At 49.1% G+C, this 27,890-nt stretch overlaps 1 protein-coding gene across 1 annotated transcript; it reads right to left on the bottom strand.

Moving 5' to 3' along the window:
* Positions 1-406: 406 nt before the first annotated feature.
* Positions 407-18,624, bottom strand: ERLIN2 (ER lipid raft associated 2). The gene is made up of 12 exons (XM_052661372.1): positions 18,538-18,624; positions 17,007-17,128; positions 15,220-15,301; positions 13,900-13,946; positions 12,180-12,241; positions 11,878-12,003; positions 8,245-8,318; positions 8,026-8,084; positions 7,297-7,388; positions 6,363-6,452; positions 4,621-4,700; positions 407-3,827 (listed from the first exon to the last, which is right to left on the bottom strand). The coding sequence occupies exons 2-12, from the start codon at positions 17,111-17,113 to the stop codon at positions 3,630-3,632; spliced, it is 1,017 nt and encodes a 338-aa protein (XP_052517332.1). The 5' UTR covers positions 17,114-17,128; positions 18,538-18,624; the 3' UTR covers positions 407-3,629.
* Between the last annotated feature and the right edge of the window lie 9,266 nt (positions 18,625-27,890).

The following is a 27,890-nucleotide window of genomic DNA, read 5'->3' as shown; positions in this document are numbered from 1 at the left end:
ATGTGGGATCTTAGTTCCCTGATCAGGAATTCAAGCCAGGCCTCCTGCAGTGGAAACTCGGAGTTTTAACCACTGGACCATCACGGAAGTCGCCGCTGCAACTTTTAGTTGTTGGACAATATTATTTGTTACAGGTGTATAGGATAAGTGATTCACAATTTTAAAAGGCTATGCTCTATTTCTATTCATTTAAAAAATATTGGTTATTCCCGTGTTGTACAATGGTGCCATTTTCATAAATTAGCTGTGTTTATTATTTCTACATTGATAATGGGGATATTCATCAGAATATATTTTGGGGTCGTGACTTAACTCACTAGGCAGAGATGCTTTCTCTCTTTGTATCCTAGCCTAATACCTGCTACTGCTAAATTTCACTGTAATAAAAGAAAAATAAATACAAAGACTCATTTTATTTAGCAAGACTGAAAATAAAACTTTCACATAAAATCACACCTTTAGGGTTGTCCAAAACAGTTCCTCCATCTATCAACCCAGGGCAAATGAATCCAGCATATTGTTTGTAGAATGATTAATATAACAGGAATCATTTCTCAGTTACAAAGGGGGTCATTCAGTCCTCAGGGCTCTCTGCCAGTAGAATTGGTTTTGACTGTTCAATTATCAGCTTGCACAAAAGCAGCAATAGGGATGAAAATACAAAGTGATTGGCTATCACTTCTTTTAAAAGGCAACAACAGAAACAGTGACTAGAACCTACTGAACAGAACTAAAGCAGCAGTGGTCGGTGGACAGAGCAGCCACTAGCAAGGATCCACTTATCCTCAGTCCAACCTGGGTAAGTCAGTAAATACATCCATCTCACTTCCACCAGTTACTCTATAAATGGTGAAGCTATGTGTTGAAAGATACAGAGATCCACAGACTGCAACAGATCATTAAAAAAAAAATCCATTTTTTTTTTTTTAGATCAATACAGTCAGCCCTTTGTAGCTGTGGATTCATGGGTACAGAGGGTGGTTGTACGACACCATTTTATATAAGGGATTTGAGCACCCACAGATTTTATCCTTGGGGCTCCCAGTCCGCTATGGATACTGAGGGATGACAATATTGCTAAAGTTCTTCCGGTAATTTCTGCCCTCCCCTCAATTTATTATTATCACAGATCCCTCCAGATTTAGTCAGATAAAGATTAACAAACTGTGGCTTCCTTTCATTCTGTCCTGATATTTAAAAAGTGATTAAAAACAGGTACTGAATATGGATCACTTCTGCAAAGTTTAATGAGAAACATTCAACCAAGGTGACTTTTCCTTGGAAAATCCTACAAAAGCTGAATTTTAGAAACAGTTCCTTATTTTGATAGAGGTTCCATTTATCAATAGCAGCCATGAGTTTACTGCCTACCAAATGGCAGGCTGTCATATTTCACGTTTAGAATACAAATGTTTTCACATCAGGTTCTCTAGTAAGCGTTACCGAAACGAAGTCACACAGACAGACTGGTTAGTTGTCCCAAGCCAAGGAAACAGACCATTCCCATTATTTTCCTATTCAGGCAGGTACAGACAACCATTGGAATTAAACGAATGGGAACTACAGTACTTGTATTTTTTGCTTACAGAAGGGACGTTGACATGGGGGGGCAGGTGTAGCAGGACTTCACTGAGGCTCTCCTGTGATCTAGTGTAAGGGACAGGCCATCATGGGACTCTAGTGCTGGAGCAGTGTTCCGGTTAACCACCCAAGGAACCGTGCGATTCGGACAGGCTGAGACGTCCATGCTGCGTATCCCATCGGAAACAAGTGTTCTCTGAGCTTAGGCAGCCAGTCTCAGAGCAGAAGAGCAGACATATACGTAAGTCAGGGATGCTGGACGTGACAGGGTGCTCCTGACAAGTGATTCATGGCATTGAAGTGAGGAGGGTGAGTGTATCTTAATGATGGATGTTTTGTGTTGGTCTTAGGAGACTAACTGCCTTCTGCAAAGACTCCTGAGCACATTAACATCCATCACTCCTCGGACATTTTGGATCCCTGCACAAGTGTGACCAGGACTGGTGGTTTGAGAATTCAAAGTTCCAGAAATTAGAACAGAGAAGGGCAACATTTAAATTAAGACAAGTTAACCCTTTGTGTCTTCTTAGGCCAGCTGAATGCTCCCCCAATTCCTGGCTTTTGGGACCATCCGATAAATCAGAAGTCTGGGTGTGGGGTCAACAGTGACATGGAAATCTGTCCCAGATATCATCACCATGTTCCACCAAGAAGAGGGGGGGCCACAGTGGGAGTTTCTCTTGGTGTGGGGGTTGGGGGGGCGGCAGCGGGCAGGGGCAGCTAGTAACAAATCCTAAGCCAGGGCTGGTCCTGGACGAAATCAACAGGCTTGCAAGCTCACTCCAGCAGCTGCCCTCCACTTGGTGAACTGGTGCACGACCCCGCCCCTGACTCCAACTCCAGAACGCAAGGAAACCTGTGTTTCTGGTTTGGGCTCCCTCAACCAAATCCCCAAATTAGTAATGAAGAAACATTTGAGTGGATTCTGATGTGGCCCTTCTGACGCAGGGACTCGGGCAGAAACTGACTTGAACCCAACAGCTGTCTCTCTGTGACCCCGGAACCCTGGATCAAAAGACATGAGTCGCTCAGAGAACAGGCTCCCTCTTATCACTGTATCAGATGAACTCTCAGCACAAGTCAGAGGTGCTGGGACTGGGACAGCTTTTGGACAACCCATCCTTCCCACCCAGAGGAGCTCTTCAATGCAGAATCTCCACAACAATAAAAAAAGACACTTGATCTCAGGGAACAGATACAGTTTGCCAAGCAGGGACCACAGAGGCGAACAGGTATTGTGGTCCCACTTCAGCAGCTTTTAAGACACTGGAGAGTTCTTTGTTCCTGTCTTCTTGATGCTGAGTGGAACCAATGAACAGGTAGAGAAAAAAAACAAAACAAAACCTAATCACGGAATAGGTGAAACGTTTTAAAGAGAGCTGGGGGTGGTGGCCAAATCCTGACTCAGAAATGAGGTCAGAAGCCGCCACGCTCTGAGCCCTGGGGCAGGGAGGGCGGTGGGTAGAAAAGCTGGCAAAGCTAGCACCAGATCACCCTCACCCGAGCCGGAGGCGGCGCCCTGGGTGGTGGCTCAAGGACACTTGGCCAGGAGAGCCAACATCCTCCAAGTCCGCTTCTCCGCTCTGCTGGCAAACTCACAAGCACGTGTTTGGTCAGGAGCTGGGCCTCACCCACAGGCATCTCTCACTGTGGAGGCGGCTCACGAAGGCTCTGCTGCCTTTTCCCACTCCAGGGCAGAGCTGGAGGGGACCTCTTGCACTTCTCCCACTTCTTGTTGATAGCATCCCTAATGAAGCCAGCCTCAGAAGGGCAAAAATCAGTGCCTGGAGGTCAGAGCTCTAATTCACCTTTTTCAAAGCTTAACCTTAGTCACGTAACCTACTTACCTGAATAAAACCCCAGTTCATCAGTCCCTGCCCTACCCTTCCCAGGAAGGAAAATAGATTTAGGTCCGTTTCTTCTTTTTTCACCACAGTATGTGGAAGAGAGTCAAAGAAGGTAGCGTGGAAGGGAGGGGACATCCTGGTTCCTCATTAAAAAGTAAAGATCTCTCTCAGAGTGTCATCGGAGGTTGTGGACGGAAACATTCAGTTCTCAGAGTCTGCCTCCATGGGCTCATCTTCCAAGCCAAAGCTCAGCTTGTCAGCTAGTCCCTCAAACTGCTTGCCCACGCCGCCCGCAGAGTCCATGAACATGTTAGGGATGTCTTTGCCAAAGTAAATCTTGCTGTTGGAAGCAATGGCCTTGTACTTCATCAGCTGCAGATACTCAGGGGTCAGCTTCAGCTGGAAGCAAAAATAGCAAAGAATATGGTGGTGAGGCCAAATCATGGAAAAGCCTGGGGGGCCATCCCTTGACTTTTTACAGGGAGAGGATCTCCGTGAGAACCATACCCCGTCTCCTCTCCCTGGTCTTGCTGTTATATTAGTAACCACATAACCACATAAAGACCCTGATGGAGAGCAGGAGGAGAAAGGGGCGACAGAGGATGAGATGGTTGGATGGAATCACTGATTCAATGGACATGAGTTTGAACAAACTCCAGGAGATAGTGGAGGGCAGGGAAGCCTGGCGTGCTGGAGTCCTTGGGGTTGCCAAGAGTTGGATATGACTGAGTGACTGGACAACTTATTGCATAACCACTACTCTGGGAAAGCATTAATCTCAGGTATTCAAGGTAAGAACTGTGAGAATTTTAGGAATTTCTGTGTTTAACAGCAAAATTAAGGAGTTCCCTGATGGTCCAGTGGCTAAGAATCTGCCTTCCAATGGGGATGAGGGGGCATGGGGTTTGATCCCTGGTCAGGGAACTAAGATCCCACATGCTGCAGGGCAACAAAGCCCACTCACGGCAACTACCGAGCCTGAGTGCTGCAACTAAGGCCTGATGCGGTCAAATAAATAAACAAATATTTTAAAAAATCAGCACAATTAAACTTCTATCAGGGTCCAAGGGAAAGGGAAGGCCCTGGCCCACACGGCACGGAGTCCTCAATCATGGCCAGGTGGGCAGGAGGCAGTGGTCTCCCGCAGACATGTAACACGCTTCCTCCTCGCCAGGCAGCACCAGCCCTTTACCTTATTTGCTTCGGCTATTTTCATGGCAGTGTAGCACTCGGCGTCAGCCTTGGCCTTCTCCCGGGCCAGGAACGCAGCATCTTAAGGAAAGAACACAGAAAATCAAAGCACAGAGGCCATCAGAAAGCGGGTCCCTGCAGCTGTGCCCAGCTGGCCCTGTGATCCTGGGCACACTGCTCTGGTTTCTCTGGGCTCTGATCCTCTTATTTACGAAACTGGGGAAAAGGCATTTCCTCCTGTTTCGCGAGTTGTGAAAATTGACCAGGATGCAAAAGTGCTGTGCCAGCGTCTCCTAGTGGCAGGGACTAGCTGACCACGTGCAAGTCTGTCGCTGTGCCTGACAGCGGTTTCTCTGATGGCGTCATGGAAACATACATCCTCTTTCCACCCGCTTACCCCTTCTGGGGCCGGGGAGAAGAGGGCTGGGGCACGGCCTCGGCCTCCCGTCTCTGAGCTCTCTGCCCTGGCCCTCTCCCCACCGTGCCACACAGCAAGAGCCAGAGAAGCCCGAAGAAGTTTCCGGATGCGGCCCGAGGTGGAGCTGCCCTGAAACCGACTGGCGTAAACAAAACAGTACAGCTCGTTTCCAACTTCATCTCTCTCTTTATTTCCATCGGTCATTTCAGAAAGGCTCTCGTTAGCAGTGGTTAAGCTGGCCCGATTCAAAGAGCATTACAGGCCACGGTCCACACTAACACCTGTTTGGACCAAGACTGATTTAAACTTCTACTAGGTATATAATCCCCTTCCTTAATCTGCTGAGACCAGCTTTCCGTCAAGAACTGATACAAGGTTGTTGATATTTCCTCCCTGTCCTTGGGGATGAGGCCAACCTCATGTTAGCAACACCTGGACCAAAACCTGGGAAGCAAGCTGGGTTCTCACTGTGTAGCCTCAGCAAGGCCCTCGGTGGCGGGGGCCTGCAGGGCAGCCAGGGAGCAAGCGGCCAACTCAACCGGCCTCAGCACCTGGTGACTTGTGTTTACGAGAAACAAAAATGTGCTGCTCATCTAAGAGCTCCCCGTGAGGAACCACTGATCCGTGAAACCCTCACTGGCTCCTCCATGTGCCCACTAAGCCCGACAGGCCAGGTCAGGAGTGTAACTGGCGCTGTGGAGCCTGGGGCTGGGCCCTGAGGTCATTTTCGGCCTACAGTTTGCTCGAGGAGGAGGTGGGTGGTGGGATGAGGGGAGGGCTGAGGGCAGGGGCCTGAAGGTGAGTGATACCAGAAAAGCCAGCAAGGAAACACCTTTTTCCTGCTAGTGATACCAGTGCTGACAGGTGTCTTCTTCACACCTGGCTTAACACCCACAGGGACCCCCAGAGGCCAAAGCAACAGGGTTCACAGGCCTCTGTGTCGGGGGTGGGGGGTGTGGGGTGGGGGGGGGCGGGGCAGGCGGAGGGGAGCGGGCTGCTGCTCCGCCCTGGCTTCCTGGTTTACTTCCGGGCCAGACTGCAGGCCCAGGACAGCCGGGACCACGTGCTTCCCCTTTTTCCGAAGCCCAGCCCAGCGGAAGACTCCTGAAGGCACCCGACTCAAATCTGATGAATGACTGAAGTGGAAAATTAATCCCACACTGGCCTGCATCTCCCCAAGACTTGAGTCAGAGCACAGAGAACGAGGGATGTTCCAAAGAACCCGTGACGTCTGAGAAGAGAGAAGGCAGGGCAAAGGAAAGGCCTCCCGGGGCCGCCGCCCGGCGGGGTCTGAGGAGGCGGGGCAGGGATCTCGGCTCGCTCACCTTCGATCTCCGAGATCCTCTTCTCCGTCTCCTTCTCCATCACCTTCTGCCCAAAGGTGATTTCGGCCACCTGCGCCACCTTCTCTGCCTCTGTGTTAGTGGAGACAAGCCTCAGAGCTCTGATATTTCAAAGCGTGCACCTTTCACCCGACCTGCGGCCCTGAGGCAGGGCAGTGGGTGGGCCCAGATGAAGGGCCACTGGCCCAGCGGGCAGTCACACAGGTCCCCCGGGCCGGGGTGGGACAACCTAAGGAGCACAGGCCCGCGTATCAGTGCAAGACTGTGAGTGGGGGCGCCCGGCCCCAGGGGGAGTCACTCCTCTGACCAAAGTGAGGAGCCGGCCCCGATCTCTCCTATAAGTCACAGGGTGTTCCTTCCAAAGGAATATTTTATGGGTTAAGGTGTGAGTTCCCTCCTGCCCCTGCGCTTTCGGAAGTGGCCAGGGCCATGGCTGGCAGTCTGGAGCAGTGGTGGGGAACCCGGGGCCGGGAGGTGAGCCCCTGGATTTGAACCCCGTTTCCCTCGCTCCCCTGCCACGTGACCCTGGGCAGTTCAGCCTCTCTGAGCCTTGGCTCAGTGAGAGTAGGTTACTGCCGGTGGCTTCCTCACCCGGGGAGGGGGAGGGGGTGTGAGGAGCAGGATGAATTGCACACTAGTGTTTAGAAAAGCCCGAGGCTCACTGTAAGGGCTCATCAGTGCTACTATCTCTGTGCATGAAGGGTTAGCAGGAAGGGCTCCTTTCATTTATGAGGCTTGTGGAAACACAAAAGCTCGACCCTCGGCCACGATCTGACAATTTCAGCTCTGCTCCCGGGAGACAAAGGCTGCTCCTGCGTGGGGCAAGGCTTCGGGGGGCCGTGTCCCGGGATTCCTGAATTGCCCTCCCTACCCCGCCAGCCCCTCTGTCGCCTGGACCCCAGAAGCAAAGTCAGACCAATGAGGGCCTTCTTCCGCTCTGTCTCAGCTTCCTTCTCCACCACCTTCTGCTTCTGGGCTGCGATCAGGAGCTTCGTCTTCTCGCTTTCCCTGAAGGGGGGAAAAGCGTGCAGCTGTGAGGCCGCTGGGGATGAGCTTCCTCGGAACTTCCCTGGCCCCCGGGGAAGCCAAGCCCGCTGCCCTGTCGTGAGAGGTAAGCTGTCATTCCTTCCACCCTTGGGAGGTCTGGTCTTGTTTGTAAATCTGCCTGTGCCGAACGGCATATGGAATCTTAGTCCCCTGAGCAGGGATTGAACCCACGGCCCCTGCACTGGAAGTGCAGTCTTAACCACTGACTACCAGAGAAGGCCCTGGAAGGCTCCTTAAGGTCCCAGGTGAAGGTGAATATGCTGCAGACAGTAAAACGGCTAGCCTTCTCCTTCAAAACCCGCTTGTGAGCAATAAAGCGTAAGTGACTTGAATGAAAGGCACCTGCCTGCCCACTCAGTCACCTTCCTGTCCTATCCGGCATGAACCGTGAGGGGACATAAGACTCCCCGACCCTCTGAAGAGCGTCCATGCCCTCTGTTCACGGAGCCCAGTGAGCGGCCTGGCCCGCCTGTCCTGTCTTTCAGGGTGACGGCTATCCAGACACTCCAGAGGGGACCACACGCGCACCAGGCTTGGTTGGCCCTGGGAGGGGATGAGCGGGAGGCGGGCAGGGTGGTGCCTCCGCCCAGGCACTCACATCAGCTCGTAGTTCCTGCGGATGGCTTCTGGGATGTTGGGCTTTGTTACCCGCACAGCCTGGAGAGAGAGACAGCACCTGATTGGGGCGTGGGGTGCGGAGCGACCAGCTCCCACGGGCCCTTGGTCTTCCTGCACAGACAGGACATCCTCTGAAGAGGGGCTGTGCCTTCGTGGGGGTGGGGGCGGGGCGAGGGTGTCCCACCAGCGTGGTGCTCACTTGGATGACGAGCCCGGGGGCCATGGAGGTCAGGTCTTGCTGCAGAGCCAGTTTGAGATTTTCATCAATCTGATCTGGAATCAAGACAGACAAACACAGAGCTGAGATGCTTTCTAGGAGGGGTGGAGGGAAGCATGGGGTAGAGAGCAAGGCAAGACACCAGCTCAGGAATGCACCCAATGGGCCAAAGCTCTTCCTGAGGCAGAGCGCTCCTCAGAGCTTGAACGTCTAAAGACTCCCTGGAAGACTCTCACGGCGGACACCCACTGGGCCCGCTACGTGTCCAGAAGGGAGTGTCCCTTCCCTGGGGCCTCAAGAAAACATCAACCTCGCCCAGAAGGGAACCGAGCTTTAAAAGAACAAACAACAACTCCAGCACATTTCTTGAGTCAGGAAGCAGCCCTTTCCTACAGACAGCAGCCAGAGAAGGTGGCCACCCATCTTTCACAAAGAAGGAAGGTGGAACGGCCACGTGAGGTATTTTGAAAGGAATCAAAGACACTAAATCTATTAATAAATTTCTAAAACAGAAACAGACTCTGACATCAAGTGAGGCCCCAAGAAAGACTAATTCCATTAGGTACTCCATCAGTCAAAGGGAAAAGGACAATGTACAGTTCTGGAAAGGAGTCTGAGTTTTTTTTTAAACATTAAAACTTTTTTTTTTTGGCTGAGCCACTCAGCTTGTGGGATCTTAGTTCCCTGACCAGGGATTGAACCCACGCCCCCTGCCCTGAAAGCGCAGTCTTAACCACTGGACTGCCAGGGAAGTCCTGAGCCTGAGTCTTTTGATGTGTTGTTTGCCTTGGTTCTGATTCTTCTGTCTGTGAGTCATTTTATGGGTAAGTATCAGAAGATCTGTAACTGATTGCCGCTCTATCTCTGACCCCAGAACAGGCTGTCAGCGCTGGCCTGGGCCTTCCCTTCCCTGCCCCCACCCACAAGATCAATAAGCTTCTTGAAGGGCCCTGAGAAGAGGACGCCCTGAAACCAGCCTGGGACACCTACATGGAACCACCTCCTTTATTGTCAGCGGCCAGCTGCTTTACTTGGCCATTCTTGGTCCAGGAGCCTTTGAGGAACAGCAAGTCTAACTCCCTGCCTGTTATAAATGCTCAAACTGAGGCCCACAGAGGTTTGGGGATATGCTTAAGCTAATCAAGAGTCCAGATAAAGAACTTGTTTAATTATTACGCTTTGATCGTTAGGGTTTAGAACAGTACTTTCTTCAATAGTCATATCACTAAGCAAGGGGTATTAATGTTTCTACATATGCATATGCTCCCACCAGCCTCTCAGCACTGAGGCAGACCGTAAGGGCAGCACCTCACACCTGACATGGGTGTAACAATTTGATGGCTAGAGATGAACATGACATTCCATATTTTCTATTTTAAATAAGAGACTGGCCAAACTTTAAGGGAAACAGCTCATACCCTCCATAAGCTAATAACATGGTTGTTTCTCAGATTAAATTCTATCTGAGTCAAGGAAGATACCCATGGCCCTGGGCTAGTAACTTTCCAGGAAAATCTAGAGGAAATATTTTACAAGATACCTTACTAACAAATTTACACCAGGACCAACTTGTTTATGGGTGATGGTTACGCTGACAACACTGATTAAGTTAAGAACTGATTAAGTGAAGTGAAGAACTGACTCCTTGGAAAAGACCCTGATGCTGGGAAAGACTGAAGGTGGGAGGAGAAGGGGACGACAGAGGATGAGATGGTTGGATGGTATTACCGACTCGATGGTCATGACTGTGAGTAAACTCCGGGAGTTGGTGATGGACGGGGAAGCCCTGGCATGCTGCAGTCCATGGGGTCACAAAGAGCTGGACACAACTGAGTGACTGAACTGAACTAAGTAAACACAAAGTACTGGATAACACTTTCATCAAACGGGAAACATGGATGCCTCGGTGTAAGCGGTGATAAAAACTGCATCAAGCTGAAAGTTAGGCCTACAAGTACTGGGAGGAGGGGGCCAGAGAAAACCCTTCCATTATCAGGACCCAGGATTAGAGACGTGAGTTTCTCCTTTGCAGATGCAAATGGATGCTAAGCAAAACAGTGTTAGCTGGCAAGAACAAACTTTAAAAAGGAAAATATTCCAACGCAAACATAAATCCCCAGCTCCTCCGTACACAAAGCTTTACTTTACTGCACTGCCAAGTTCATCTGCAAGACAGGACAGTGAGTTTTCCAATGCAGAACAATTTCACATCTTAATTCTCTCTTCATAGAAATTAGAGATCTTTTGCTGTTGCAAACGCTTTGTAATGTTCATTTACTGGCACTAGTTCTAAAACGATGGCTAGAGAGAAAACTAATGATATTTTATGAAATTCTATCAGGTTGAGGTCAAAAAAATAGCAAAGTTACTGAATTTTTCTCAATAGCACACCAAATCCAAACATGGGAAGAGACTTCAAAGTCCATTAAGTGAATTTAGACCCATTTTCTTCTGCAGAAAAGTTAAAATGGCTTCTGATGACTTTCCAAATTTGAAACAGAGGGCCAAAGGCTGTTTGCCTAGTTAAGATCACTGGTGTCGCCAACGACTCCACCTCTGTCTACGGGATATTCTCACTCCAGGCCCTTTAAATTAAGATTCCTGGGGAAAACCACTGTCTGGTCCTGGCATTAATAACAGTGGTACCACTGGTTGCAAAGTTCATTTGCTTTTAGCCCTGGCTTCTAGAACACTCCTAGCAGTGAATTTAACAGAACATTTTATCCCAAATGAGCTATAACAATTACTGAAATGCCTCTTTTCATTGTTGCTGAAGTCAGACTATGTTTTCTTTCATCAGGAAAAAAGGAAAGAAAGTGTCAACTTAAGACCAAAGTGGGTCCTTTCTGTTTTAAGTGTTTTCCTATTCTTCTCTATGGGTACAGGGTAAAAAACCATCACTAACAACAACCGAAACCCACACAGGTTCTAGGGACTCTTAAGTAGTTACAGTCCTTGTCCCACTTCTAGAATTAAATGTGACCCCTTGGGACTTCCCTGGAGGCCCAGCGGTTGAGACTGCACGCTTCTAGTGCGGGGGGTGTGCATTCGATCCCTGGTTGGGGAACTAAGATCCCACATGCCTCGTGGTGCGGCCAAAATAAAAACACACTGAAGCAAACAACAAAATGTAACCCCGTGGTTCTCATCACCCTGTCCTGGAGCCCTTCATCCAGGGTGAGGTGGATGCAGCCAGAAGCCAGAGGAGGGAGGCCTGGACTTCACCTCTGCTCCCAGCCAGCCCTGGGACTTTCTCCCTCAGGACCTTGGTATCCTTATCTTGAAAGGAGGATGCTGGGCTGGGTAATCTCTAAGGTTCTTCTGGAACTGACCCCTCTTCATTACAGAAGGAAGTTTAGGGACATGGGAACATATTTCCATTCCAAGTCTGACGCAGGGCAGGAGCGAGTCCTCTCGCTCACTATGACTCCCGTGTCCAACACTCAGCCACTCTCAACATCTTCTTCCATCGGCACCTGTGTTTCCTGGCAGTGTCCCGTGTGACTGCCTGCTTCCCAGGCACTGGATCTTCAACACTCCGGTCCCTTGATACCCACCCTGCCCTGTGGACAGCTGCATCAGGCAGCAGGTGATCATCTGAAGAGATTTTCTTACCGAAGAGCTCGATGTAGACCTCCTGAAGCGTGTGGACACTGCAGAACTGGTTCAGCTCGTGGTGGATCTTGTTGAAGATGAGTGCCTTGTCGTAGTCGGCTGTGTAGTTCTTCACTATGTCATACACTGCGGGGAAGGAGACGTTCAGAGTGAGGAGGGCGGGACCTGCCACGCTCAGACACACGGGCTGTCCCTTCCCGAGATGCTACGACAGATATGGGGGTTGGGTGGGGGGAGACTCGGGGATGATGCCAGGGAGAGTGGGCTTCGGGGGAGGGGGTGAGGTGGGCTAGGGGAGGTACCTGCGTGTGGGACCAGGAAGTTCACCACCTCGATTCTGTCGAAGTAGATCATCACACCACCGCTGTTGGAGGAAGCGCGGACAGCGTGGTCAGTGCTGAGCTTGGGAACATTGGGCCTCTCCCAGGGTGGTGGTGGTATGTATGTGTGCACGTGCGTGGGACTTGGCAGGAAAGGAGGAGGGTTCATGGGGGGTCACAAGTGTGTGGATCTCAAGGCAGGAGACCTGAGTTTCTATCATAATCTCCTGAGAAATCATACCTCCTAAAAACATCTCCACTAGGACAAAAGTGAAACTTTTGAGATACAAGAAGAGTAGTTTGTATGTTTTAACTCTGCAATGACTTTTGAATAAAGCTACTAATCGCAGGGGAAAGACTAAGCAAGGTCACGGGGTTCTCAGAACTTTAAAACGTGGAATGTCTGGATCAGTGTTTCTCACTGTTTTCACCATCACTTTAGTTCAGCCCTCTCCCTACCTTGCCCTCAATATTCATTAGGAAACACTTTCAAACATACAGAAAAGAACAGTACAACTAACACTCATATACCAACACCTGACTTTTAACAATCATGAACATTTTATTACCTATTGCTTTATCTACTTTTTCTTTCTTTTTTTGCTGAACATTTCAAAGCAAGCTGCAGTCAGGATACTTTACCCACCAACACTTGGCAAGCACCAATCACCTAAGAATGATGACAGTCCCCTACAGAGTCACAATACAACTCCTAAAGCTATAGAAATTAGCGATAATTCCTCTTCATCTAACGAGCCCTTCTCTAATTTTTCCCACAAGTTCCCATCATGGACTGAATTGTGTGCGCCCCAAAATCCACATGCTGAAACTGGAGCCCCCAAAGTGAGTGCATTTGGAGACAGGGCCTTTACAAAGGTGATTAAGGTTGAATGAGGTTATAACGATAGGGCCCTAAAATGACTGGACTGGTAAAGCAAAGAAGACAAAGGCAGCAGAGATCTCTCTCTCTCTCCACACATGCACAGCCAAAAGGCCATGTGAGGACACAGGAAAACAGCCACCTGCAGGCCAGGAACCAACCTTGCTGGCACCCTGATCTTGAACTTTGAGCTTCTGCAACCGTGAGAAAAATAAATGTCTACTGTTTCAGCCACCCAGGCGATGGTATTCCGCTATGGCAGTCCAAGATGACTAACAGTTTCCATAACATCTTTTAGAGCTGTTCTGTTGGAACCAGGCTCTAATCAAGGTTCACCACTGCACTGCTTATGTCTTTATGTCTCCTTTTCGACCCAAGTTCTCCAAATACAAAGCCTTTGTGATGAGATCAGGCCAGCTATCCTGTGGGAAGTTCCGATTCTGTATCTGTCTGAGCGTGTGGTTTACTTTGTTGCTCTGTCCCTGTTCTGACCACCTTGACTTTTCAATCAGACCACTGCAGCGGTTCTTTCAATTCCCTGCCCTGCAGTCTTCTACTACCTTTCCAACATTCTCCATATTTAGTGCTGTTAAAGTTATCCTCCTCTATCAAGTTATTTACCTGCCAAAAGCCTTCATCATGGCCTTCAAGGCCCTTCCAAACCTGTCTCCACCGCCTACTCAACTTAGAGCATAGGGAGCTTGGGGGCAGAGAGCTTGGTGAAACCACTCGGGGGTATCCCTTTCCACTGCCTCTTATTGCAGCCAGTCAGATGGCCCTCCCTCTTATCTGGTCTTCACAGCTTTATTCTGGGCACCTTACCTTGTCCCACAAGGTACATTCTTCACCTCATCTGTCTGGAGTGTGGTCTGGAAATAGGAGAGACAGAAGATGCTGTAAGGTGAGAAGTGACCGAGAAAGTGACTTCTTTTGGGAATCCCTTGACCTTGGTCTTGAATACTTATTTGGGTTAAGCTTCGCTGGTGGCTCAGAGGTTAAAGCGTCTGCCTCCAATGCAGGAGACCCCGGTTCGATCCCTGGGTCGGGAAGATCCCCTGGAGAAGGAAATGGCAACCCACTCCAGTATTCTTGCCTGGAGAATCCCATGGACTGAGGAGCCTGGTGGGATGCAGTCCACGGGGTCACAAAGAGTCGGACACGACTGAGTGACTTGACTTTACTTTTGCCTCTGTTACGTGTGAATACCCCGAGTGAATCCTCCTTATTTGCAGTGTGTGAGACTAAACCAGGCAAAAGTACCACCCCAGCTTCGCTGTAAATGGACCACCATACGAACAAGCTGAGTAATAATGGTTTAGTGGAAAAGACCCTGGACTAGGAGTCCCACGACCTGTGTTTACGTTCACCTCTTCCATTTACCAGTCTGGAAACAGCAGATTATTTAACCCCTCAGCCTGTAAAACCTGTTCAGCCCATTCTCAGGATTACTGGGAGACTCAAACGAGATAATATGCATGAACGCACTTTGAAAACCATGAAGCATAGGAAATGGCAGAAGAAACCTACAGGGCAAATGCTGATGAGGTAACCCAGGACACTTTCCTGGGTTAGTTTAAAAGTCATTCTCTAAATCTTTTTATTCCTTTTGTTGGATGTACTTCAAAGATGACTAGTCTAATTCAGCCTGGCTTTAGATCTGTCATAGCTAATCCTATCCCTATTTTAGATGTCATTTCCCTTCATTAAGTTCAACAACCTGCACCCCCCTACAAGTTATGTTCACATCGCTCATGTTCAAATAAGAACCAACAAAATTATCATGTTTTATTTCCATGTATCTTGGGAGCCTGTGGTTTATCACACACACACACACATCCTACTTTTCCTTCTGTGCATTCAGAACAGATTCTTCTTTGGCTCTGTCTTGAAGTGGAGACAGTTCCCATCTGGGACCAACAGGCCAAGGCAATGACCCCATTCAGCTATTTCAACAATTAAGTAAAACTCCAGAGTAGATGGTTCATGGAGCCTCAGACTTTTTATCTGTATTACATATATGATCTATTAAATGAATTCCTTGAAAAGGCATCATACTTATGCACTCATCCAAGGGCTAAATCATGCATTAATCACCACCCCAAATCTTCAGTCATTCAACCCTGCCCCCCAAGCCCAGTATACCTGCACAGACTTATATGATGTGATGAAAGGAAGCATGAGATGGAAGCCAGGGCCGCTGGTGGAAGTCAGCAGGGCACCACCTCTGCAGTGGAGGGAGAGAGAGGCAGGCTCAGTTTAGCAAAGACGTGTCTGTTACATCGATACGGTTTGGGCCCACTTTCTCTGCAGCTCCATAAGCATTTAAGACAGAGGGACACGTGCCAGAGCCATGTCCACGGATCCGTTTCTTCCTCTCAGCTCAACCCTAATAGTCTAAGAAACCTGATGGTAAAACCTAAAACCATTATTCATGTTTTTGCATAGAAAAATGGCACACAGAGAAGGTGGAATCAAGACAGCAGAATCCCTGGCTATACTTGAGATAAGCAAGGTGCGTGTGCTCAGTCGCTTCAGTCATGCCTGATTCTTTGTGATCCCACGGGCTGTAGCCCACCAGGGTCCTCTGTCCATGGAATTTTCCAGGCAAGAATACTGGAGTGGGGTGCTATTTTCTTCTCCAGGGTATCTTCCTGACCCGGGATTCAAACCCGTGTCTCTTGCAACTCCTGCTTTGGCAGGCAGATTCTTAGCTAAGAGAGGAGGTGTGTTTTATTTTTGTCACATCTGTTAAGCTTGTGAGACTCCACAAGGTCAGTTAAGTTCACTAATACAGTGACCAATTAACAATACTAATGTTGGAGTTCAGTGACACAAACAACCAAAAGAATAATTTTAAGGAAACTTTATAAACCATCTAAATATTTTTTGAGGGGCAGTGGAGTTACCTTTGTAGTCATGCTATATGTGAATGGTAATAGAATTAAAACTCATTTTGGGAGACACGCTTCCTTGGTGGCTCAGCTGGTAAAGAATCTGCCTGCAACCTGGGAGACCTGGGTTTGATCCCTAGGTTGGGAAGATCCCTGGAGAAGGGAAAGGCTACCCACTCCAGTATTCTAGCCTGGAGAATTCCATGGACTGTATAGTCCATGGGGTGTCAAAGAGTCGGACACGACTGAGTGACTTTCACTTTGGAAGACATAGAAGCAGATGGTGGGATGACACAATTAAAGGGGAGAGTGGAAGCCAATCAGACTTCCAGAACTTGCTATTGGCAGCCAGAGGAAAAGCATCAAAGGGCTTTAATAAAGAGTTCATAAAGGCATATAAGGAGTTCACAAAGATTTAAAGCAAAAACTTGGTTATGGACGTTACTCAAAGGAAAGCGACCCAAGATTTATAAGTGCTTCTTTGCTTCATGTTATTTAAGTCACAGATACATTTTTTTTTTTTAAAGAGCAATCAAAATAAAGTGACGGAATAGGTCATTTAAGAACCACTATTCTAGAGCTTGCCTCGATGGGTACAAATCAACCTGTAGGCTCTTTCATTTTCCCTGAAATGTTAATTTTACGGCGTAGGTCCAAATTATATCTCAAGTTGCCATGAAGAACTGGCACTCCTCAGAGGTGAGCTTGTGGTATTAAGGTGCCCAGAGGGAAGTAGGAGAAAACAGTGTTTCAGAGATGATCTTCAAGGAGCAAGGTTGCCTTTACGTTTGTCTCTAAACCTAACGTGTGTATCAGTTACCATCCACGGCATCAGACTAGTAAGTTTCATATTTATATTTCTCTATATTTACGTGCGAGAGTGTATCCCTCTTCCATAGTCACCGACACAAAGCTCAGTCTGAAGACTTCCCTATTCAACACAATATAAATGCAACCGGCCAGCAGAATCTGTTACACATTGACTAAGAGAGAGTCATCGAACAGGAAGTTGCAACCTTCTCCCTGTTGCTGCCTTACCTGTAATACACCCCAATATGTCCCTCTTCTATCTTGTGCACCGCCGAGAAGAGAGATGCACAAAAGAAACTGGCAGCCACAGCCACAACCGCTCCCAACTGAGCCATCAGCGAACGTCTACCCTGGGGGAAAAGATACAGGAAAACGTGTGTGCCCTGACTTGTGGGAGGCGAGCTCTGGCAGCCAGAGTAGCTCCCCAAGCTGAGCTCCTGCAAGTGGCTCACGTCCAACCTGTAGTGTGAACACCAGGCTAGATCTACACCTCTTCCTCCTTGCTCTCAGTCGACACCCCTGAGCCTCAGCTGTGGAATTACACTCTCCACCTTCTGCAAGAGGCAGTGGCTCCAGACACAGCCCGTGGCCCAAGGGAGAACCAGTGCCAGGTGGGCAGCGTTCAGAACACAGCCCTCTCTTCCTGTGAACATCAACAGGCTGTCACCGGAGCCACTCATGTTAGCAGTAGGGAAAGAGGCAGCTGCAGTTACGTTGGCCCCAAATTACAGAGGATGTCAAGTGACAAGCAGTTGCGGCTGTGTAATTCTGGTCAGAGCCTCCCAGTCCTAATTGCCTGCCATTTCAAAGGAAACCATTATTGACTCCTTTCGGGTGCTGGAGCCACAGAGACAGCCTGCGAGCAGAGTTCAGAAGGGCGGGATTCTCTGGCCTTTCCTCCACCTTCTCCGTTCTTCCTTTGGCCCTAGCCAGATACAGGGCTCTGGGTAAGGATGAACCCACGCTCCCGCCCATGTGCTTGATTGGCACTTTGCACTTGGCAGGTTCTCCTAGCCCACGTTGAGCGGGGGGAGGGTAAGGGGGTCCCCAGGCTGGGAAGACTGGGGCTCCTGGGTCGACAGCATTCAGGCACCAGGACGCGAAAGAATGAGCATCCAGAGGCTCATTTCCTGAACCCCGAATGATCTGGAAGAAACGACAGTAACTGAGAGAGCGCTACGTGCTCAGTCGCTTCAGTCGTCTCCGACTCTCTGGGACCCCACGGACCGTGGCCCGCCGGTCTCCTCTGTCCATGGGACTTCTCCAGGCAAGAAGGCAGGAGTGGGGGTGCCATCTCCTCCTCCACACTGACAGCGAGGCTCCCGACTCTGCGCGCCCTGGGGCCCGCACGCGCGAGGCGTGGACTCTGCCCCCCGGGTCTGACTGAACTCGGGCGCGGACGTCGGTCTGCGAGGCTCTCCGACGTTCCCCTCGCAGCCTCCGGCTACCGATCGGCAGCGGCGGAAAAAGGCCTTTCCCTCCCCCGTCCGCCCCACCGCGCGCCCCTTCCCTGCCCTGTTCCGAGAGAGGGTCGCGCGGCCCCTCAGGAGCCGCGGGTTCGGAGCCCACCCGGAGACCCCGCTCGGCCCCGCCGAGAGGCTACAGCGGGGCAGGAACGAGACGGGAAGGGCTTGCTCGCCCTTTCCCGAGGGACACAGGACGCTGTGCAGGCGACCCGGGAGGGCCTCTCGTCAGTCAGCTCCGGCCCGGGGGCCTCACCGAGGCCCAGCGCGCGCGCGAAGGGGCGCGGGCCGCGTACCACGCTGTCTGTCCCTCCAGGCGCTCCGTACTCTGCCGAAACCCCCAGTGCGACCGCAGAAACCGCCACACCCCTCCGCACGCTACTTCCTTCCGGGCCCGTCGCTTCGATGACGCTATTTGTTCACGCGAGAAGACCACACCCCTCACCCCGCGATGGCCGGCCCCGCCCCTGCGCCCCGCGTGGGCAGTGTCCGCGGATGGCCTCCAGGGGGCGCCCGCGGCTCGGTCCGGGCGCTCGGGACCCCGATCTGGGATTTTCGGGTGACCCCCGGGAACCAGCGGAGTGGCCGTGGGTGCTCAGACAGAGACGTCGGTTTCCGAGGATTTGAGTTTGGAGTCTGCTCCGGATCCCCCTCCACATTAGATCAAGCCTGTTTTTTTTTTTTAATTTTAACGCCAGAGCAGGTTACCAGCGTATTGCAACCGTTCTAGCTCTCAGCTCCACTTAACCTGTAGCACCGCTGAATGAAACATCCTTTAAATGTGCAGATTAGCACCATTACGTCGCTAATCAACAGTCCCTACTGTGAACTCCCCTTTATGCTTTTCTAGGAGCTTTCGCTTCTGAGGTCCCCACAGCACCGTAAAGTAGATTAAGCAGGAATTATCTCAATTTCTAATGAACAAAATCTAGGTTGAATGAAGTGCGAGGGTAACTGAATCATAGTCGGCTTTCAGTTCAGTTCAGTTCAGTCGCTCCGTCGTATCCAAATCTTTGCGACCCCATGGACTGCAGCATGCCAGGCCTCACTGTCCATCGCTAACTCCGAGTTTACTCAAACTCATGTCCATTTAGTCGGTGATGCCATCTAACCATCTCATCCTCTGTCGTCCCCTTCTCCTCCTGCCTTCAATCTTTCCCAGCATCAGGTCTTTTCAAATGAGTCAGTTTTTTGCATCAGGTGGCCAAAGTATTGGAGTTTCAGCCTCAGCATCAATCCTTCCAATGAATATTCAGGACTGGTCTCCTTTAGGATGGACTGGTTGGATCTCCGCGCAGTCCAAGGGATTCTCAAGAGTCTTCTCCAACACCACAGTTCAAAAGCATCAATTCTTCAGCACTCAGCCTTCTTCACAGTCCAACTCTCACATCCATACATGACCACTAGAAAAACCATAGATTTAGTGGACAGACCTTTGTTGACAAAGTAATATCTCTGCTTTTTAATATGCTATCTAGGTTGTCCATAACTTTCCTTCCAAGGAGTAAGCATCGTTTAATTTCATGGCTGCAGTCACCATCTGCAGTGATTTTGGAGCCCCCCCAAAATAAAGTCTGATACTGTTTCCACTGTTTCCTCATCTATTTCTCATGAAGTGATGGGACCAGATGCCATGATCTTTGTTTTCTGAATGTTGAGCTTTAAGCCAACTTTTTCACTCTACTCTTTCACTTTCATCAAGAGGCTTTTTAGTTCCTCTTCACTTTCTGCCATAAGGGTGGTGTCATCTGCTAACTCTTCTTTCAGCTCAGTTCAGTTCAGTCGCTCAGTCGTGTCTGACTCTTTGTGACCCCATGAATCGCAGCACGCCAGGCCTCCCTGTCCATCACCAGCTCCTGGAGTTCACTCAGACTCACGTCCATCGAGTCAGTGATGCCATCCAGCCATCTCATCCTCTGTTGTCCCCTTCTCCACCTGCCCTCAATCCTTCCCAGCGTCAGAGTCTTTTCCAACCTCCTTGTAACTCATGTGGCTCCTCACAGGGTCTTGCACTTGAATTTTCCAGCTAGATTGTAAGTTCCCTGAGGGTGGGGACAGGGTCTTCCTTCAGCATCCCAGGCACTTAGGTGCTGAGTAAAAACAGACTGCAGCACAGTGGACCCAGAGCCAACATCCAGACCTCGTGTCTCCCAGTCTGCAGCCTTCACTGGTCGACAGCATCACACCAGGACCTTTCTAATTCAGCCACTGAAGTTATTGTGTTCGTGGAAGAGAGAGTCCACTTAATTACAGTCTTCTGTACTCGGAAAGCATTTTAGACAGGGAAGATGGCAAGCTGGGGGTGTTGGACAGATTTAGGACGCAGGAAAAGCAAAGTGTAGGTTTTCCAGACATGGCTGCTGGGGACTGGCCCATTTCTAAACTCCTCTCTTGCCACTTCCTCGGGGATTGCACTGGGTGTGTTTGTGTTGAGAGGTTTCATTGTATGTTAAGGCCACAAATGGGCTGCACGGCACTGCTCGGATCTGTGTGCCCACCTCGGTAAGTGAGGGTCTCCTGTCAACCCTGTCACTGCAGCCGCGCCTCCAACACACACAGGTGCACATAGGCTTGGCCAGTTTCCCGATTGATCCTGTCAGAACTTAGGAGCGTTTCCTCTCCAAGTTCAGTGATAGAACTGGGCCCCACATACTTAATAAAAGTTTTGTTAATAGTTCACACTTAACAAATGTTTCCTTAACAGTTGAGTGAATGAATAAGAGAAATGGAAATGTTGGGGTTTATCAGCCGGAGGAATGGGACTTAGCTTGCAGATAAGAGAGTTAAATTAGTTGTCATTTGAGAATTTCCTGACTATTAAACTTTGGAATGATCTATGAACGGAAGTGGTGGGGTTTCTTTCTCAGGAGACTTTTACCAGGTCTGGGTTATTTACTTATGGCCCTGCCTACAACCATAACTAAATGATGATCTAATATTTCTGAGAAGGGCATGGCAACTCACTCCGGTATTCTTGTCTGGAGAATTCCATGGACAAAGGAGCCTGGTGGGTTACAGTCCATGGGGTCGGAAAGAGTCAGTCATGACTGAGAGCGACACAATATTTCTGAAAAGTCCTAAAGAGGCCCGTGATTTTTATGACTCCATACCCAACATAACCAAAGAGGTAGGTCTGTGTTTAAGAATCCATTTAAAAAGAAACTTTCAGTAGAGAGGAGAGGCGAAGTACAGATACTCCACGGTGAAATTGTGTGTATTTAAATCCTGTGCCCCGTCCCCTCCCCGGCCTCCTATTAGCTGTGGGACCTTGGGAAAATGACTTCATCTGTGCCTCAGTGTCTTCATCTGTAAAATGGGGGTCAAGTTTACAGGACTATTGTGAGGATTAAATGACAGACCGAGAAAAGCATGTACAACAACACTTGGCCAATTTTAAGTGTCCAACAAGCATTAGCTATTGCTGGTTTAAATAGGAAATTTCCTTAATGTATTCTTATATGTGAATTCAGATTATTATTGTAATTAAAAATTTTTTAATTTGCCTGCATTGGGTCTTAGTTGCGGCCACATATGGGATCTTCATTTCAGCTGGCAGCTCAGTAGTTTCAGAGTGAGGGCTCAGTTGTCCCGAGGCACATGGGATCTTACTTCCCTCACCAGGGATTGAACTAGCATCCCCTGCATTGGAAGCATGGATTCTTAACCACTGGAGCAGCAGAGAAGTCCTGGATTCAGATTATTAATATGACAGAAAGTGAGAGAAGGATGAGCTCTAAGGTCTATGGTTTTGAATTGTAACTAGATGAAGGCTTATCAGAGGAAGTGATAAGGGATTCCAAAATGATACCTCCATAAATGTTTACAATACAGTTTTCATAAAGCATGACTGAATGTTTTCCACATACCAGGCCCTGCGCCTTTCCCATTTTATAGTCTTCGGCTTAGCCCTTTGAGTTCAACTCTATTTTAGAGAAGGACGTTGAAGCTTGGAGAAGTTAAAGGAGTGTCCAAATCACAAAGCTTTTAAGTTGCCAAGGCCAGATTCAAATGAAGCGAAAGTGTTAGTCACTCAGTCGAGTTCGACTCTTTGTGATCCCATAGACTGTAGCCCTCCAGGCTCCTCTGTCCCTGGAATTCTCCTGGCAAGAAAACTGGAGTGGGCTGCCATTCCCTTCGCCAGGAGATCTTCCTGATCCAGGGATCCAACCTGGGTCTACTGCATTGCAGGTGGATGCTTTACCTTCAGAGCCACCAGCGAAGCCCATTAATTCAAATGACCCCAAGTCTATTTCTTCACTATAGTAAATGAATTAGGAAATAATGATGCAACTTAAAACACATACACACACACTTACCATGTTTATTTCATGTGTAACTTTGCAGGAATGTACATCAGTGGTCAGATATTGCGGAACTTTAAGTTGGGCTGGTTCATTTTGGAAGTTGAAGCAGGGTTTTGAAAAAACACCCTCACCTCAACCATCCATGTCCCCCAATCTCTGGATGGCTGTTTAGTCCTCCAACACGTTAATTGTTGATGAGGGTGCCACTCCGACAATGGAAGAGACACCTTCTTTCCATATTAGAACCCTTTTCATCAATAACTGGGTTAGCCCTGGAGCAACCAGGCAGCTCTTAAAATCTTTGGCTTCAGTTCAACTATATCACAAGGGTGGAAGTTGCTGGAAGAAGTTTTTTTTTGTAAATTTGAATTTTCTTCTTTAGCTAATGCTCTAAACAGAGAATAGAGGTCATCTTCTAGGACATTTGATCCCAGTAAGATTTTGGTTGGGGAAGAGGAGGGAAGAACTGCAACCTTAGTTATTACAAGGGCTACTCAGAACTTTTCCAGCTGGCAAACCTAGGGCTGGTTGTCTTGTGACAACAAAAGGATATTTGCTTGGGGCTAATGACATTTCTTCAAGGGAGTTCTGTAAAAGGATCAAAGAGAAATCATGAAAACAAAATTGAGTTGGAAGTCCCCTAGAGATCATTTTGTGACTATATGTTTTTACAGCGTTATTGAGGTATAATTGACATACAATAAAATGCACATAAAACATGTAGTTTGATGTTCTGACATTCATACATACCCACAAAACCATGACGACAGTTAAGATAATGAACGCATGCATCACACCCCAAATTTCCTCATGCCCTGTGTAATCTTTCTCTCCCAGCCCTCTCCATGACCCCTAATTCCCAAGCCAACTCATCTCCTTGTTATTCTAGCTTAGTTTGTAGAATTATGTATGTATGGAAACCTGCTGTATGTACTCCTTTTGGAGGGAGGGGGTGTCTAGCTTTTTTTTTTTTTTAACCCAGAATAATTACTTGGAGAGTCATCTAGGTTGTTAACTAGATCAAAAGTTTCCCTTTTCATTGCTGTGTAATATTCCACAACACAGCTGTACAACAGTTTGTTTTAGCTACTCAGATGTTAATGGACATATACACTGTTGCCTGTGATTTTAATCCAACATTTTAATTTCACTTCTGGAAAAACAAAGGGCAAAGGGGAGGATGTCTTCAGAGAGGCGGCTTGATCAACGCCCACAGTGCTTTGGGGAGTGATGGAGTGATGAGAAAGGAGTCAGCAACCCTGGGAAACTATGATGGAGGCCTGATGGCATGAAGTGTGGCTTGGCTTGGCTTGGTTTGCCTGGGGTGTGCCTTCATTTGAATCTTCGAATCCATAATAATATTAGGAGTTTTTTAAAAGACTGTATAGCATTTGTTCTGCATATATTTCTCCATGTGCTCAGTCACTAAGTCGTGTCTGACTCTTTTGAGACCGATAGACCGTAGCCCACCAGGCTTCTCTGTCCATGGGATTTCCCAGGCAAGAATACTGGGGTGGGGTGCCATTTCCTTCTCCAGGGGATCTTCCCCACCCAGGAATCGAACCCATGTCTCTTGCATTGGCAGGCGGATTCTTTACCACTGAGCCACCAGGGAAGCCCACAGAACTATTGGTGTATATGCTTGGAATGTAGATCTCAGCTCATCTTACTGAAATGAATTCCAAAGAGGGAGATCACTTGTTCTTCAGAAGATGAGACGTGGGGAAAGGCCGGGCTGTAAATCTTGGAGGGGAGGACTTTAATGCCACGTAGAAATCAGGCCTGAAACACCCATAATGTTTGTCAGTTCACATTTTAGTGTTCTTGAGTAAGTGCGCAGGGTGTGGGGGATGAAATATGGCAGGTATTTGATTTAAAAAGCCTGCCCAGATTTAATGTCCTGATATAATGTATTAAATCTTTTAAGGTTTTAATGAATCTAGTATGTGTTTCATAAATCAAGAACTCTGCTAAGCCGTCTCCTGGTTTAATAAGAGTAAACTCGGAAATTGCTCTGAGCAGAAGCAAAATACATTTATATCACATTGGAAAGTAATAGATTTTTAAGCTGAGGGGGTCTTTCTGGGCCTTTTAAGCTGTTTGCTTATTACATTGCTCCAACTCCTTCAAATATTAAACCCCAGGCAAACACGTGCTTAACCGTATCAAGATGTGAACTAGTACAAAGGTAAAGATTATTTGAAGGAGAGCAGAAAACAAAGCCAGTATTTCCTGACCTGGAGACCTCAGACCAAGTTGCTTTCTGCACCGAAACAGGCTTTGTGTATCTAGGCTTATGGTGGTTGGCTAAAAATCATTAGTAACTGTTATTAAACTTCCTTTCCTAAGTTCTCTAACTCCTCCATCCTCACCCCAACAGATTTGCTGGACTCACCCAGCACATTTGCTGGACTCAAGTGGTAAGTATGTAACACCCTTCTTGGGTTTTACAGCTGTCCAGAGAATGGCTTGTGAAGGTCGCTGGTCAGACTGTCTATATAGCAGGCATATAGAAGCCTCTTCTTGTCTTCAACCTAAGGGCCCTATGTTGCTGCGCTTAGTCGCTCAGTCCTGTCCGACCGTTTGCGACCCTGTGGACTGCAGCCTGCCAGGCTCCTCTGTCCGCGGGATTCTCCAGGCAAGAATATTGGAGTGGGTTGCCATGCCCTCCTCCAGGGGATCTCCCTGGCTCAGGTAAAGGGTTGCTTTTGTTCCTTTCCCTTCCTTTCTTTCTTGAGTTCCCCCAGCACCCAGGGCTCCAGGTCCAGCAGGGGTGGGGAGAGGGCTCCTGGGGGAGTGGGTGTAACAGCTGGGTCTCTCTGAGCAGGCTGGGATGGAAACCTCCTGGTACCCATTTTGCGACCGCGGCAGATTCTGGGTGAGATGGTGGTTCAGGACACTTGTTGGGGGGGAGGTGGTGTTGGAAGAATGAAGTGGGGGTGGTGGGGCTGGAACATTCCAGAGCACAAAAGCTGGCAGGGCTTGTGAGCTCCGCAGGGGAGGGAGCCGGGCCCCATAAAGCTCAGTGTGGAGAAGCCTGTCCAACCTCATTAGCTGTCACGGGCAACAATACTGATCTGGCAATAAAGGCGATTCCAAACCTGTTGGTCATTAATCACCCGCCTGACAGTTGCGAATGGAAGTGGAAAAACCTCATCCCGCACCCCCTCCATCCTCCTCCCCCCCTGGCCCAGCTCTGGGGTTTCAGGTTACCTCTTGGTATATATGGGGTTCGCTGCTGGGGGCTGGTCCATCCCCCTCCGCTTTTCCAGGGGCCGGGTTCCGCGTGGACAGGCCACAGGTCTGCCAGAGCAGATTCCTGCCCGGGGACCAGGAAGCGAGGAGGTGCAGGGAGGCTCCCCCCACCCCTCCCAGGTCGGCCCCCTGGGATCCAGGCTGGAACTTGGCCAGAAGGAGCATGGGGTTGGGGAAAGCTTGTCAGCGCTCCAGCCTCGTCTCTCCACACCCCCTCGCTCTCCCTGGCACCCCCTCTTTCTCTCCCTCCTGCAGCCACCGGGTGCCAACATTATTTCCCCTTCTCTTCCTTTTCTAGTCTTCCCACCCCTTACCCTCCTATCCGCGCCAACCCCCGCCCCCCCCCCCCCACCCCGCCCCGCCCAGGCAGATCTCCCCTCGGGAAAAGCTTTCATCTCAATCCTTTACGCCCTGCTCTAAATGTTAGCCCCGTGTCCTTTCCCAGAGGCACTTGTATGGTCAAGCCTCGTCCTGAACCGTGGCATTTGGCGACAGGCGACTGGGTTGACAGTGATGGTTTGTGCGTGGGAGGACCGGGCGGGTCTGTCCCGGCGCCCCCTGAAGGCAGCTTTCGGGAATTGCAGCTGAGTCTCCTGCTCCGCGGAGTGGACCGGGAGTGACCAGTTAGGGATAGGTGATGGGCCAGGCCAGGTGAGGACTCGCCAGCTCTGCAAAGTTCCTGGCCTGCTCATCAGTACGCTTGAGCCACGTGACATTTTAGAGCCAGGCGGTGCAACTTTGACTCCATTTCAAAGGACCTAGAGGAACAGGAGGGCTTCCCTGGTAGCTCAGGGGTAATGAATTCCCCCTGCCAAGCAGGAGACGCAGGTTCGATCCCTTGGTGGGGAAGATCCTCTGGAGCAGGAAATGGCCACCCACGCTGATATTCTTGCTTGGGAAGTCCCATGGGCAGAGGAACCTGGTGGGCTGTGGTCCATGGGGTGATGAAGAGATTTCCCCCCCCCCCACCCTGTGACTTAGCAACGGAACATCAACAGAGGGAGAAAGGTGTGAAGAATTAGCTAGGACTTTCTGAAATGATAGCTTGACTTTAATTTGAATACTTCTTTTGGCTGTTAGGATGGGCAGGCACAAGAGAAAGGAAACTGAATTCTAAAACCTAGGATGGGGAGAAATTATAACATAAAATTGCAAGTGATCCGAATTGATCCTCTAGTTTCCTCATACTTTTCGAACTCCCGTGGGCAAAGATTGACCTGGCCTGGCCCACATTAGCTGGTACCGTCTGTTCTGCCCATAGCAGAGAATAGCAGTGTTTGTCCCCAGCTGATCCATCCAGACTGCTGTGACAGAGATGAATTCCCATGACCGACTACCAAATGGAACAAAGTGGAGAAGAGCAGTTTTTAAGGTCTGTTTCATAATTTTCTTTACATTCCTCTTTCTTTTATTTCCTTCTTTTTTTTTTTCTTCTAATAATAGGGTTGTTCTTAATTCTACCTACACATTAGAATCACTGGGGAGCCTTTAAAAAGTAGTGATGCCTAAGCCACATTCCCTGATACTTTTTTTCCCCTAAACAAGTGACATTAAACTTTTTTTTGCCTGTTTATTTTTGGCTGCACGGCATCCTCTTTGTTGCCGCTTGCAGGCTTTCTCTGGTTGTGACGAGGGGGGCTACTCTTCGCTGTGGTGTGAGGGCTTCTCATTGCGGTGGCTTCTCTTACTGCAGAGCAGAGGCTCTAGGTGCTGAGATTTTGGTAGCTGTGACATGTGGGCTAAGTCATTGCTGTGCACACGGGCTTAGTTGCCCTGTGGCACGTGGGATCTTCCCAGACCAGGGATCAAACCCGGGTCCCCTGCATTGGCAGGTGGATTCTTAACCACTGGATCACCAGTGAAGTCCTCTCTGATATTCTTATTGATAACACTGGTGTGGGATGGGGTCCCCCCATGGAAATACCTTCAGGTGATTAAAATCTCGGTTGGGCTAAGAACTATGCGTGTAACAGCTTTACACTTATCATGTTGATTCCTACCGTGAGGTCTTTGCTTTTGAGTTTCCTCCGCCTGGAATGCCCTCCTCTTTTCTGTCTGCCTGTTGACCAACCAGCTGTGCCACTCAAGTC

The sequence above is a fragment of the Budorcas taxicolor genome, chromosome 24 (assembly GCF_023091745.1).
Source record: "Budorcas taxicolor isolate Tak-1 chromosome 24, Takin1.1, whole genome shotgun sequence".
NCBI classification, from domain to species: domain Eukaryota; kingdom Metazoa; phylum Chordata; class Mammalia; order Artiodactyla; family Bovidae; genus Budorcas; species Budorcas taxicolor.
This window is presented reverse-complemented; position numbering and strand designations above follow the sequence as displayed.